Source organism: Microcaecilia unicolor, chromosome 1 (genome assembly GCF_901765095.1).
Source record: "Microcaecilia unicolor chromosome 1, aMicUni1.1, whole genome shotgun sequence".
Lineage (NCBI taxonomy): Eukaryota > Metazoa > Chordata > Amphibia > Gymnophiona > Siphonopidae > Microcaecilia > Microcaecilia unicolor.
Window position 1 is genome coordinate 355,065,627 of NC_044031.1, and position 14,846 is coordinate 355,080,472.

The 14,846-nt window shown below is 44.3% G+C and overlaps 1 protein-coding gene across 1 annotated transcript in view; it reads left to right on the forward strand.

Annotated features, from left to right (window-relative positions):
* The window catches only part of IKZF1 (IKAROS family zinc finger 1), a 423,181-nt gene that overhangs the window by 97,628 nt on the left and 310,707 nt on the right, over window positions 1–14,846 (forward strand). Inside the window, 1 exon segment of the mRNA XM_030209530.1 lies at window positions 13,373–13,495. Within this exon segment, the coding sequence (XP_030065390.1) occupies window positions 13,373–13,495 (123 nt within the window).

Consider the following 14,846-nt stretch of genomic DNA (forward strand, 5'->3'; position numbering starts at 1 on the left):
TTGTTGGTTGTGGCTCGTAAGCTGATTTTGACCAACTGGAAAAATACTTCCTTATTATCAGAAGCTCAGTGGTGCAACACTGTCTGTTTATTTTGTAACTACGAGAAAGAGGCAGAGGATAAGAAAGTCTTGAGTAAGCACAAGCATCGCAAATGGGAATTATCAGATAACTATAGTAACCTATGTAACTTTGTAAGTCTATGTGCTTTGAAAATGAACCTCTATATATCTGGGACATGGAGGGGCATAATCAACAGAGGCACCCAAGTTTTCCTGAGGACGTCCCCGCAGGATGTCCCAGCGAAGGGGCGGGAAAACCCGTATTATCGAAACAAGATGGGCGTCCATCTTTCGTTTCGATAATACAGTCAGGGGCACCCAAATCTTGACTTTTAGGTCATCCCTAGAGATGGACGTCCTTAGACTTGGTCGTTTCTGATTTTCGGCGATAATGGAAACTAAGAACGCCCATCTCAGAAACGACCAAATGCAAGCCCTTTGGTCGTGGGAGGAGCCAGCATTCGTAGTGCACTGGTCCCCCTGACATGCCAGGACACCAACCGGGCACCCTAGGGGGCACTGCAGTGGACTTCAGAAAAAGCTCCCAGGTACATAGCGCCCTTATCTTGTGTGCTGAGCCCCCCAACCCCCCCCCCCAAAAAAAACCCCCCACTACCCATAACTGTACACCACTACCATAGCCCTTATGGGAGAAGGGGGGTACCTAGATATGGGTATAGTGGGTTTGTGGTGGGTTTTGGAGGGCTCACATTTACCATCACAGGTGTAACAGGTGGGGGGGGGATGGGCCTGGGTCTGCTTGCCTGAAGTGCAATGCACCCACTAAAACTGCTCCAGGGACCTGCATACTGCTGCGATGGACCTGAGTATGACATTTGAGGCTGGCATAGAGGCTGGCACAAAATTTTTTTTAAGTTCTTTTTTGAGGGTGGGAGGGGGTTAGTGACCACTGGGGGAGTAAGGGGAGGTCATCCCTGATACCCTCCGGTGGTCATCTGGTCAGTTCGGGCACCTTTTTTGCCTTGGTCGTAAGAAAAACTGGACTAGGTAAAGTCGTCCAAATGCTCATCAGGGATGCCCTTTGTTTCCATTATGGGTCGAGGAAGTCCATGTGTTAGGCACGCCCAAGTCCAGCCTTCACTACGCCTCCAGCCCCCGGGAACTTTGGTCGTCCCTGCAACGGAAAGCAGTTGGGGGCGCCCAAAATCAGCTTTCGATTATGCCGATTTGGGCGACCCAGTGAGAAGGACGCCCATCTTCCGACTTGTGTCAAAAGATGGGCATCCTTTTCTTTTGCAAATAAGCTTGATAGTGTCTCATTTCTATGATAATGTCACGGTGCATAGTGGTTTTTTATTTGTTATTGTTCTTTATTCATGAAACCATTCAATACAAGCATTTGAACTCAAAAGAGGAGTGACATAATTAAATGTGCAAGCCTTACAGAGGAGATTGTTGTATTTCATCCTGACTGAAGTCACTTAATCATAACAATCAGAAGAACTGCATAGACTTTGCATGCAATCTGGGTGTATATTGTTATGTATAGAAAGGTTGGCTGAGATGATTCATCAAGCAAACTGCCATAAAGACCAAAAACAAATGACTAATCACGTTTCTGATCTGAAACTCAAAAGCCAGATATTGATCTAGAATAACAGCCAGGTGGTGAAATGAGTCAACTTGTGGTATTCCGGTACCAATCCAAGAGTAAGATAGAGGGATATACTCACCTGCTGAACTTTGAGAGATTGAGAACCAGATGATTTTCTAACAGCCATTTAGTAACAGAGCCAAGACAGGCCTGAAATGATGACAAATCTGGATTGCGTCAATAGATGTAAATAGAAGAATGTCATATGTGTGGTTTTATGCTTAAATATTATGAGGCTGAATAAGTGTTTTCTGAGAAATATGTTGAAAAATAATGGAAAGAGGACTGAGCCTCACCCGGGTTAGCTCTGGACCCAGGCCACAGAGGAATCCTCTCACATTGTTTTAATTACACAGCTTCTGCTCATTCTCAGGCCATATGCACCCCATAATTTCTCCCATTCTCCTTTTCGAGCTGGGATGGGTAGTGGTCTGGAATAACAGTTGAGGTTTTTTGGTAGACACTTATCTAGTTCCGGGTTCCATTCAGTTCTTCAGTCCAGGAGCCACGCAACACTCCAGGAGGCTTAATGGTAACTTGAATTTTTATTTGCAATTTAAGCAACTAGTAAACTAATTCAATGATCCTCAACATCGTCAATGAAATAGATGCTCCTATAACCCAAGGTCACCATGTCATTCCTTTCTCTTCTCTTCACTTCCCCTCTATCCATGTGTGCCATCTCCTCCTTCTCCCCTTTATCCATGTGCACAATCTCAACCCTCTCTTCTTTCCACTTCCCCTCCCCTTCATCTATGTGCACCATCTCTTCCCTCTCTCTTTCCTTCCCATCCTCTCCATCCATATGCACCATCTCCTCCCTCCCTCTCTCTTTGCTTCCCTTACATCCAAATGAACTCCTCTGTATCCCTATCTGTCCCCCTTGTCCAACCGTACCCCTCTGTATCCCTTTCGCTGTGTTCTCTTCCCATCCAGAATCTCTTTGCTGTATCTATTCCCCCTCCCCTATTCCAGGTTTTCCCCTCTCTCCTTCTTCCGCATCCCATGGTAAGGAGTCCCCCCCTCCCTGATCTGGCATCATTCATTCTTGCTTGCCCACTCGCCCTCCTTCCCTGAGTTCAGCTTCTTCCTCTTCCCCCCAACACTTCCACCCAGTCTGATCTTTTACTATCTTTCTCCACCCTCTGTTCCCTCTCCACTTCATGGGTATATGTTATTCCGGACGTGAGCCCTTGAGCCCAGGCCAAACAGACCAAACAGGCCCCACACACCACCCCAGCCACCAAGCCCCACACACTCACAACAGTCAACAGGCACCACCAGAAAGTGGGAGAATAGAGCATTCAGGCGGGCCTCACAGCCAATCGGGAGCCCACTCACGCAGAGACCAAGCAAGCGGGCCTCATGGCCGACCAGGAACTGAGTCACAGAAGTGCGGGAGGATTGTGCTGAGCGCATGCTCGGGCGCAATTCTCCCGCACTTCAACATGATAATCAAAGATAATAGCGCTGCTTAGATTTGCATGCATTATCTTTGATCATCGATGCAGAAAAGCCCTGCGCTTCCCTTTGTGGGATGTTGGTATACAATGCAGTGACGTCTAATGTTACCAAACACACCTCTAAATTAACATCTACTTGTACACCCTGCAAAATACGAAGCAAGTGGTCTGAATCTCTCACAAAAGAGGTTATGGAATCTAAACAAGGTTGCAAATGAAAATCCACCTCCTTGTTTAACCCATTAGGACTCACAGTATTCCAAAGATAAATTAACCTTTGCTCTTTTCTTAATAGCATGCGAGGCAAGTTCCCAACCCTGTCAGGACTGATTTGACTTAAAACTACAAAACTAAGATCCTGAACTTCATGTTTAGCATCTACCCAATATGAAACAAGTGGGGCTTCCATTCGTTTTCTACGAAGATTACTAGGATGCTGAGCTATTCTAACTTTAATCTTTCTAGTGGTTAATCCAATATACCATAACTCACAGGGACATTTTATCCCATACACACAATTTGCAGTATTGCAATCAGTATGAGCCTGCAAGCGATATATCTTTCCTGAATGAGGGACACTCACTTCTTTAACTTGCATTGCATAACTACAATACACACACCGGTTACAGCACACATGGCCATACTCCTCATGTCTTTCATTACATCCATTATTCTGCCTAGCAAATTGCTCACCTAAATTCCTACCTCGAGAAAAAGCAAAACGAGGAAATTGCTGAAAAACCTTGTGCATACCCAATATGGACCAGTGGCGTTTCATGATTTGTATGATCTGACTAGACGATTTAGTGTATGGTAACACACAGGTCAACGGGTCATTTTTTTCCCGTTTATTTTTCCATTTTTCACTTAGAGGTTGCCATTCATTATGATTATTAAACGCTCTCTTAGCCACTTTTCTTAAAATTTTATCGGGGTAACCTCTATGTTGAAAACGTGAAATCATCTGAAAAGCTTGATGAGTGTATTCATTACAAGAACTACACAACCTTCGAACTCGAAGTAGTTGACTCGATGGTATACTATTTTTCAAAGCAGAGGGGTGGTGGCTGCGATAATGTAATATTGCATTGCGATCAGTTTCTTTACGGTGAATCTTAGTAATAAATTTACCATCATCCCATTGAATGTTTACATCTAAAAAATTCACCTCTCGACGACCAATACAGTGCACAAATTTGATATGGGGACTGACTGTATTCAAAACTTCCAACAACTTTAATAAATTTTCTTCTGTCCCTTGCCATATTACCAAAATGTCGTCTATATTTCGCAGCCATTTAACTACACCCTCAAAATATTGATTTGTGTAAATACACTGCTTCTCCAACTGGTCCATATAAAGGCAAGCAATGGTGGGGGCTACTGTAGCCCCCATCGCAACCTCTTTTATTTGATGAAAAAATTTGTCCTTAAACTTGAAAAAATTGTGATAAATAACCAGCTCAGCTACATAGCCAAGTAAGGTTATCAACTGATTAGGTAGCTCCAAGGTTTCCAATAATCCCTTAATCATGATCACAGCTTCCTTTTGTGGGATGTTGGTGTACAATGCAGTGACGTCTAATGTTACCAAACACACCTCTAAATTAACATCTACTTGTACACCCTGCAAAATACGAAGCAAGTGGTCTGAATCTCTCACAAAAGAGGTTATGGAATCTAAACAAGGTTGCAAATGAAAATCCAAAAACTGAGAAAGCGGTTCAAACAATGATTCACACCCAGAAACAATAGAGCGGCCAGGGGGATTAATCAGACTCTTGTGTATTTTCGGAGTAAAGTATATCCCCTTCCCTCCATCCAGCAACCCTCCTCTCCCCTTCCCTTCATCCAGCAACCCTCCTCTCCCCTTCCCTTCATCCAGCAACCCTCCTCTCCCCTGCCCTCTCCTCTCCCCTTCTTCCACCATGTCCAGCAACCCTCCTCTCCCCTTCCCTCCATCCAGCAACCCTCCTCTCCCCTTCCCTTCATCCAGCAACCCTCCTCTCCCCTTCCCTTCATCCAGCAACCCTCCTCTCCCCTGCCCTCTCCTCTCCCCTTCTTCCACCATGTCCAGCAACCCTCCTCTCCCCTTCCCTCCATCCAGCAACCCTCCTCTCCCCTTCTTCCACCATGTGCAGCAACCCTCCTCTCCTGTCTGCCCTGTTTCCTTCCGCCCCCCCCCCCGTACCTTTAAATATTATAGTTTTGCTGGAGTCGCGGGCAGCTGGCATTGAAGACATCGGCAGGCTTACGCCGGTTCCAGCAGCCTTCCCTTCCCTCGTTGCAAGTCGGATGATGGCTCCGCCCTCTTCTGACGTATTTCCTGTTTCTACAAGGGCGGAGCCATCATCCGACTTGCAACGAGGGAAGGGAAGGCTGCTGGAACCGGCGTAAGCCTGCCGATGTCTTCAATGCCGGCTGCCCGCGACTCCAGCAAAACTGTAATATTTAAAGGTACGGCGGGCGGCGGCGGCGGGGGGCAGGGCAGTGGCGGGCTGGGGAGGCAGATGCGGGATCGGAGCTCAGCCTGCTCCCTCCGCTCCGCTGCCTCCACTGCTGGGTGGACCTGAAACAAAACTGGGTGGGCCTGGGCCCACCCAGGCCCACTCGTGGCTACGCCCCTGCCACTAACTACCCTTCTCCATTGTGAATACTGCCCATTTAACCCCACTCTCTGTTTCCTATCCTTCAACCAGTTTTTAATCCACAATAGGACATTTCCTCCTATCCCATAACCCTCCAATTTTCTCTGTAGCCTTTCATGAAGGCAAACACCTTTTGAAAATCCAGATACACAATATCAACCGGTTCCCCTTTGTCCACATGTTTGTTTACTCCTTCAAAGAATTGAAGTAAATTGGTCAGGCAAGATTTCCTCACACAAAAGCCATGCTGACTTGGTCTCAATAATCCATGTCCTTGGATGTGCTCTGTAATTTTGTTTTTGATAATAGCCTCTATCACTTTCCCCGGCACCAACGTCAGACCTCACCGGTCTATAATTTCCCGGATCTCCCCTGGAACCTTTTTTAAAAATGGCCACCCTCCAATGTTCCGGTACCACGCTCGATTTTAAGGATAAATTGCATATCACTAACAGTAGCTCTGCAAACTCATTTTTCAGTTCTATCAGTACTCTAAAATGAGCTTGCGGAGCTACTGTTAGTGATATGCAATTTATCCTTTAAATCGAGCATGGTACCGGAAGATTGGAGGGTGGCCAATGTATTGAGTTTTATTTGGAATGCGTTTGCCCATGAGTTCATGATATGGAGGCCGAGATTGATTTCGTAGGTGATTTCTGTTAGATCATGTTTGAAAGGGATGTATATTGTGACATCATCTGCATAGATGAATGAGTTAAGGCCCTGAGTGGATAAGGACTTGGCTAGTAGGGTCATCATTAGGTTGTACAGGATCGGTGATAATGGTGATCCTTGAGGTACTCTGCAATCTGCCTTCCAAGATGATGATATGTTGGAGTTTACTTTCACTTGATATGTTCTGGTGGTTAGGAAGCCCTTGATCCAACTGAGTATTGCTCCACTGATCCCGAAGTAGTCTTAATCTTTCCCTTTTAAGGCTTTTCTCCCTTTCTTTTCTGTCTCTCTGTCAACTCAAATTTCACCAGCTTCCTCAATCTGCACTCCTCCATCTTCTTCTTTTTCTTTTAAACTTTCCATCTCCTTCTCTCACCCCTAGCTCTCCCAGTTCCTGTCTCACTTCTTCCCAGACCTCCTAATCCCTTCTATCTTTCCTCTACTCCCCACTGATGCATTTTTGCTCTCTGTACTTACTATCCTCCTTGACTCATCTCCTTGACAAACCCCCATGATACCTCCCACATAGTTCTCCTATTCCCAGTTTCTTCCTCATAGGGAAGTCGTCCCATCCCCTGTATCATCTTTGTCGCCCTTCTCTGCACATTTTCCAATTCCACTATATCTTTTTTGAGGTGCAGCGACCAGAATTGAACACAATACTCGAGGTGCGGTCGCACCATGGAGCGATACAACGGCAGAATAATATCCTTATTTTTGTTTTCAATCCCTTTCCTAATGATACCCAACATTCTATTTGCTTTCCTAGCCGCAGCAGCACATTGAGCAGAAGTTTTCAACGTATCATCAACGATGACACCTAGATCCCTTTCTTGGTCCGTGACTCCCCAATGCTGAACATTGCATGGCGTAGTTATAGTTTGGGTTCCTCTTTCCCACATGCATCACTTTGCACTTGTTCACATTAAACGTCATCTGCCATTTAGACGCCCAGTCTCCCAGTCTCGTAAGGTCCTCTTGTAGTTTTTCACAATCTTCCCGCGATTTGACGACTTTGAATAACTTTGTGTCATTGGCAAATTTGATTACCTCACTAGTAACCCCCATATCTAGGTCATTTATGAATATGTCAAAAAGCAGAGGTCCCAGCATCGATCCCTGAGGGACCCCACTAATTACCCTTCTCCATTGCGAATATTAACCTTTTAATCCTACTCTCTGTTTCCTATCTTTCAACCAGTTTTTAATCCACAGTAAGACACTACCTCCGATCCCATCTGCCTGTTTCTTCCCTCTACTCCCTAGCATCTTCCTGTAACATCTCTGTTCCCTCCCTCCCTGCCCCTGTAGTGCAACATCTCTTCCTCTAGCCCTCCATTCCTGTCCCTGTGGTGCAACATCTATTTCTCTTTTCCCTTCCTATCTCCCTCCCTTCTGCCCCAAGTTCCAACATTTTCCCCTCTCTTTTCCCTCCTTCTCTCACATTGACCAGCATCTCTACTACCTTCCCCTCCTCCCCTTGGTCTCTCATTTTTCAGCCCTCCCTCCCTCCCTCCCACCCTCCCCTCCTCTCCTATCATTTCTTTCTTTCTTCCCTCCCTTCCCCTCCATTCCTTCATCCATCATTTCTATCTTTCTTCTTCTTTCCCCTTAACTCCCCTTCCTGGTCTATTATTTCATTCTCTTTCTTCCCTCCTTCCCTGCTCTTGTGATCCAACATCTCTTCCTCTTTCCTCTTTCTTCCTCTCACTTTTCTCCCTCCCTCCCTCCCCTCAAACCCTGGGTCCATCAGGTCTCTCTACTTCTTCCCTGCCATCTTGGGTCTATCATTTTTCACTTTCTTTCCTCTGCTCCACTCCCTAGATCCATCATCTCTCTCTCAACTCCCCCCTTCCACACACCCTGGTGTACCTTATACTGTCTCTCCCAGGAGGTCCCCGCCAGCAGTAGCACTTGACAACCAATGTTTGTAGCGAGCTCTGAGCTTCTCTTCTGCTGTGAACCATCACTGTATAAACAGGAAGTTACATCAGAAGGGCAGATCATGGCAGAAGAGAGGGTCTGAGCAAGCCTCAAACAACGTCTGTCAAGTGCTGCCACTGCCGGGGACCTCCTTGGAGACATGGTATAAGGTACACTGGGGTGGGGGGAGGATGCCAGATCGTGGAAGGAGGGAGTGAGGAGTAGAAGAGACAGAAAGAAATGCTGGGTGCAGGACAATATGTTGGATTTAAGTAGGGAGGGGAGGCACTGGGCCCCCAGTTGCCCTGGGCTCTCAGGCACTGTCTGGTTGACCAATTGGTCAGTCTGCTGCTGCTACACGGATATCCTTACAAACCATCTCAGCACTACCTGGATACAAGAGTAGCCTGAAAGGGATGCAGCCCATGTAAAGGGAGATTATGGGCATCATTTGTATAAGTTGGACTGAAAATTAAACCAAAAAGCAGGGCCATGTGCAAAGAACACAATCGCTGAATGTTAGGGCTGGCTCTGTCCATGTTGCACCTGAGCACAAAGAATCCACGCAAATGTATTTCATTGCGCTAAGTTCCCATAGGCCTGTGCTGTCATTAACATTGTTAATGTAGCCAAAGACCACAGTAGGTATTTTGAGGTTTTACCCTCATCTTTATCTTAATTTATTTATATCACATTTTCCCACTCAAAGTGCATTACAATAAAATTTGGGTCAGGACAATACAATGGTATATGGTATATAAATACAATAAAAATAGTCATAATGGACTCGATTCTGTATATCATGCCTAAACATTCTGCACTGAAATGAAATTCGCCTAAGCACATTCTATGAAGTATACCTCAATTTAGTCGTACTTTATAGAATAAGCCTAAATTTCCACACGGTTTATAGAATACGCCGAGCACCTGTACGCATGACTACATTTTAAATGCTGATGCCTAAATTAAGTGCAGATCAGGTGTATTCTATAACAACATGCATAGATTTTAGAAACGTCCATGTACCACATTCCACGCCCATGGCCATGCTCCCTTTCCAACTATGTGACTTAGAATTTACGTGCAGCATTTTATAGAATATGCCTAGACAGTTCTGTGCATGAATTCTAATTAATGTCAATTAGTGTCAATAATTGCTTGTTAATTGACAATTATCAGTGCTGATTGGCTTGTTAACCAATTAGGTCATGCACGTTGTTATGGAATACGCTTTGATTTCCGTGCAGAAATCTTGGCACAATATATAGAATCCGAGGGAATATGTGTGTGTGTGTAGGGGGGGGGGGGGGGGTACTAGAGGTGTCAAATATGTGACTATCTAAGGGAAGAGGTGACTAAAGTAGCAGATCCAAAATGTTGAGAATAGCCGATTTTATGTCATGGGTCCATAAGCAGTCTGGAAAAGTTACATGTTTTAAATTCTGTACATTTTTTATTTTTTTCACATAAAAGGATGGGGTTTGAGTGTTGTATTAAGTAGAGGAGTGTTGTATTACAAATTGTTTGCTCTAACAGAGATGATCATATATGAATAAATACCTACTATGAGTGGATAACTATACAATGTAGGATTAAAGGTGTCAAATATAGATAATGATCGTACTGGAGAACACACAACTTTCATCCCTTCTGACCCTCCACATATACCTCATTCGATCACTATACAACCTTGTATTTGCTTTCAACTGACTGGGCAAATGCCTTGACGGTACTATGTAAGCCACATTGAGCCTGCAAATAAGTGGGAAAATGTGGGATACAAATGCAATAAATAAATAAACAAACAAATAATTTGAACAGTTGTCACAGTGAAGATGAGGGATAGAGTACATCAGTGTATTGTAAGGCTAATGCATATGATATACTGCCGTTCTGTGATACAACTACAATTTATTTATTTAGACATTTATACCCCACATTATCCTGAACATACTCGAGTTCAATGTGGCTTACAATAAATAAAACAACAGGCAATGTTTACAATACCAATAAACAAAATATCAAGTAAGAGCAGAGTAGCACAAATAAGATACAAATAAGAAGTAAATAATAAACCATTGATGGCTAGTTACAATCTAACACATTCTATCAATGGGTAGAAACCTCGCCAAGGAAAGTTTTCAGTCTTTTGCGAAATACCAAGTAGTCAGGCTGGCCCTTGATTGCCATTGGCAGTAAGTTTCCACCACTTAGCACCTTGGTATCTAAAATCTGGGGAATGAACCGACGTATAGCGCACTGTCTTGCAATCTGAAAGATGAAGTCTAAGGTGGTTCCTAGAACCAGAGGTTAAATTGCATAGGGGAATTGTGACTTTGCTCAGAAAGTTTTATTACTTAGTCTTTACTGTGACACCACCATACACATTATTTTTTATTATATATTTTTATTTTTGTTTACCTTACAAGTTTTTATATTTTTATAAAGATACGTTGTTTATATGTACAATGATTTTTATTATTTCATTTTCTCATATGGTTTTGATGTTCTTATGCACAGACTCCTGAGGCAGGCCAGTGGGCCGAAACACGGCCGTGTCAAGTCATTGTTGACTGATAAATCTTCTAGACCAATACAGCATTATCATTTTATTGAGTCACCTTCGCTGTCTTCTTTGTGGTATTATCTCTGCGAGGTTCTTTGTTCTTCTGTATTTCTGTCAGTTTAACATGCTCACATTACTTAGCATGTCCTTGGAAAGTAGAATGCTCACATTTTTTTGATCCTACATTTTTAGATTGCCAAGCATGGGAATAGATGGATCACACTATTTCTGATATTAATTATTGTGAACAGTATCTTTGCTTTTCTTTTCTGTTAGATATTTGAGTTCCTTTTGGACAATGTGAGTCCCTTGTTTAATATTGTTTATTATATTTTGCTTTGAAAGGTTTTCTCTAAGCAGTTAATCAAGTGAAATAAGCCTGAGCCTAAGCATGCTACATCATTTTGCATGGCTCATTAGACCATTAAGTTGGGTTTTTTAGGGGGGGGGAAGCCTAGGGTTATATTAGTTTTGCATGAGTTTTATTTTATGTTATCCAAAGCACCCTCCTGCTAATACAGCTTCTCTCTACATAGTAGATGATGGCAGATAAAGATCTGTATGGTCCATTCAGTCTGCCTAACAAGATAAACTCATAGCATAAGGTATGATATGATACTACATTTGTATAATTGATCTTGATTTGTCCTTGCCATTTTCAGGGCACAGGCCGTAGAATTCTGACTGGCACTGGCCTTGTTCTCCAATTTCTGAAATTGTCATTGAAGCCCCACTCCGACCCATCCAAATCTGTCCAGCCATGATCAGGGCACAGACTGTAGAAGTCTACCTGGCACTGGCCTTGTTCCCAACTTCTGAAGCTGTCATCGAAGCTCATTCCAGCCCATCCAAATCTGTCCAGCCACAATTAGGGCACAGACCATAGAGATCTGCTCGGCACTGGCCTTGTTCTTTAACTACTGAAGCTGAATCTGTCCAGCCACGATCAGGGCACAGACCATAGAAGTCTGCCCAACAATGACTTTGCTTCCCAATTACTGGTGTTGTAGTGGGTACCTACAGACAGTTCAAAACAAGGCAATCAAAACCTTGTGCCAGGCTTGTAAATTTGATATGTTCCCATAGGCGCCGACTCCGTGGGTGCTGTGGGTGCTCAAGCACCCCCAATGGTCACCCACCGGAAGTTCACTGCAGGGCATCCCCCCTCCCTCCGAAATTTAAAAGTCACTCATCTTACCTCCACGTTGGAGGAGTTACATCTGCAGCAGCAGCCCAGGAAAAAGCGTGCAGGCAGGAGACTCAGAGCTGTTCCGTTTGGTCTCTCTGAGCTCTGGTCCTGCCCTCATTTCCTGTTTACGCAAGGGCGGGACCAGAGCTGAGAGAAAGCAGACGGAACAGCTCTGAGTCTCCTGCCTGCATGCTTTTTCCTGGGCTGCTGCTGCTGCTGCAGATGTAACTCCTCCAACCAGGAGATAAGATGAGTGACTTTTAAATTTGGAAGGAGGAAGGGAGATGGGGGGGGGCACCTTGGAACTCGGAGGGATGAGGAGGTCTGAAACTGGGAGGGTGAGAAGGGGGGCCTGGAATTGGGTGGGAGGGTGAGGGGGGCCTGGGGCCTGGAACTGGGAGAGTGAGAGGGGGGAGGGGAGGGGGCCTGGAACTGGGAGGGTGAGAGGGGGGGCCTGGAACTCAGGCAGGGAGGGAGGCCTGGAACTCGGGGGGGGGGCACTGGAACTGAGAGGGAGGGACAGGGGAGGGGAGGGGGGCAGGGGAATGCACCACCTGTAAAAAAAAAATTCAGCACCCCCAATCATTTTGAAAAGTTGGCTCCTATGCATGTTCCTATTGTTCTTTCACTACCACTGGCTGCCAATCCATTTTCAGTTTAAATTTTTAATTCTTACTCATAAGGCACTCCACTTAGGAATTCTACTTTATCTTTCACTCTTCCTTGACCTCGTCATCACCTACGCTTTTACAATGAACTGCTTCTCTCTTTGCCACCTCTTTCTCATGCCTGCTTGGAGTCTACCTGACCTTCTGCATTCTGTTTGTTAGCTCCTTATTTATGGAACACCCTCCTGAGTGAGTTAAGAGAAGAAGCAGTGTTTTGTCAGTTTAAAGCTGTTTTGAAGATATTTTTCTTCAGTCAGACTTTCCCTATCTAGCAGTGCACTCTGTCTGGGTACTCGTTTTGGAACATGCACTATGCTGCTCTCTAATCTTTTTAATAAGTAGTAGATTTCCTGGCTATATTCTGATTCTGTCAGAGAGGCTCTTTCCTTTCAATTTATGGCATTCTAGTTCTCATTTCTAGCTTTGTTTATTTGTGGAATGCATTGTTGTGCATCCTATTAACTATGGTATATTAAGGGCTTAATAAACTAAACCATGTATTTGAGATTAAGAGAATGCTGGTGTTTGTAGGTGTGCTCAATGACATCACTTCCTGTTTCTTCAGGAAAGGCAAGCCCTTCGATGAGTGATGCTCCAGAGGATGCAGATGAGCCCATGCCCTTACCAGAGGATCTTTCCACCAATGGAGGAGGAGCACAACACATTTCCAAGAATGAGAAAGCCTTGGGTAAGATGAGGCTGCTAATGCAGAAATCTTGATGCCATTTGAAATTTGAGACAAACTGAAAAATTGTGCTGACCCAATTTACATCTCTCCAAAAGATGGTAACTAAACCAACTTAAACTTCAGTCAGGAGATAGCTATTTTAAATTAGGCTAACCACCACAAAAAGTGGGGTAGTTGTGTTTATTTAATTATTTGAATTATATTATAGTTACAAAACTGGCAATAGAAGCCTCTGAATCCTCAGTTTAATTTCATTTTTGAGTGCAGTGCTACTCTGCTTTGTGAAAAGGAAGTTACAGCTAAATGAAACTGTCATCCCTGACCCTTTTTTCCTTTAAGTATGCTGTGGGGAATACAGAGTGGAGAAAAGCAGACCAGCCCATCTGAAAAGAGCTAGCAAGGAGTCTTTATTCGTCTAAGGGGCCCTTTTACAAAGCTACGGCAAGCGCTAAAATGTGCTTATTGTAGCAAAAAATGGCGTAACATGGGGCGCAGAGAGGCATCCCTTGGTAATTTTACTACGTGCATGTGCTACCCACGTGCTAAAAAATACCGTTTATTTTTTGGTGGAAGGGGCATACCTGGGGGTGGAGAGTGGGCTTGTTTTATGCTAATCAGCCCAGCTACATTGCTGCACACTAACCGATTAGCGCAAGTGTACTGCATGGATCCCTTCCGCCTCCAAAATAGGTGGCGGTAGGTGCTCATGCACTAATGGGAATGTAGCCATTATTGAAAAAATCTGAAAATCGTCCATTTTACCCCAGCAGTAAAAATGACCTTAGCTTACAGGAATGACTCATGTAAGGGCATGCTAAGGCCACATTTTATCACTTTCTGGTAAAAGGGCCCCTAACTGTTTTGGATGTATGAATCTTGTAGAGAATATCTATTTATAGAGTGTGCCTTGGTATTATAAGTAGGGCTTCTATTTCTAGGCCTTTATAAGTTGTACATTTTGGTGTTTATTTTCCAGATAATTAAATGGCCCTTTTATCAAGGCACAATAGGGCTACCTTGTGGGTAGTGCATGGCAAAACAGCACTACGGCCAGACACTTTGCAGTAGTTTTGGTTTTGTTGCATACCGCTTCCCGCTCTAGAAAATAATTCTTATTTTGTAGTTCGGGGCAGGGACTAGGTGTTCCCGGCGGTAATCAGGCAGTGCAGGCACATTGCTGCACAAGTAACACATAAGCTCTGGAACTCATTGCCAGAGGATGTGGTAACAGCGGTTAGCTTATCTGGGTTTAAAAAAGGTTTGGACAAGTTCTTGAAGGAAAAGTCCACAGTCTGCTATTGAGATAGACATGGGGAAGCAACTGCTTGCCCTGGGATTGGTAGCATGGAAT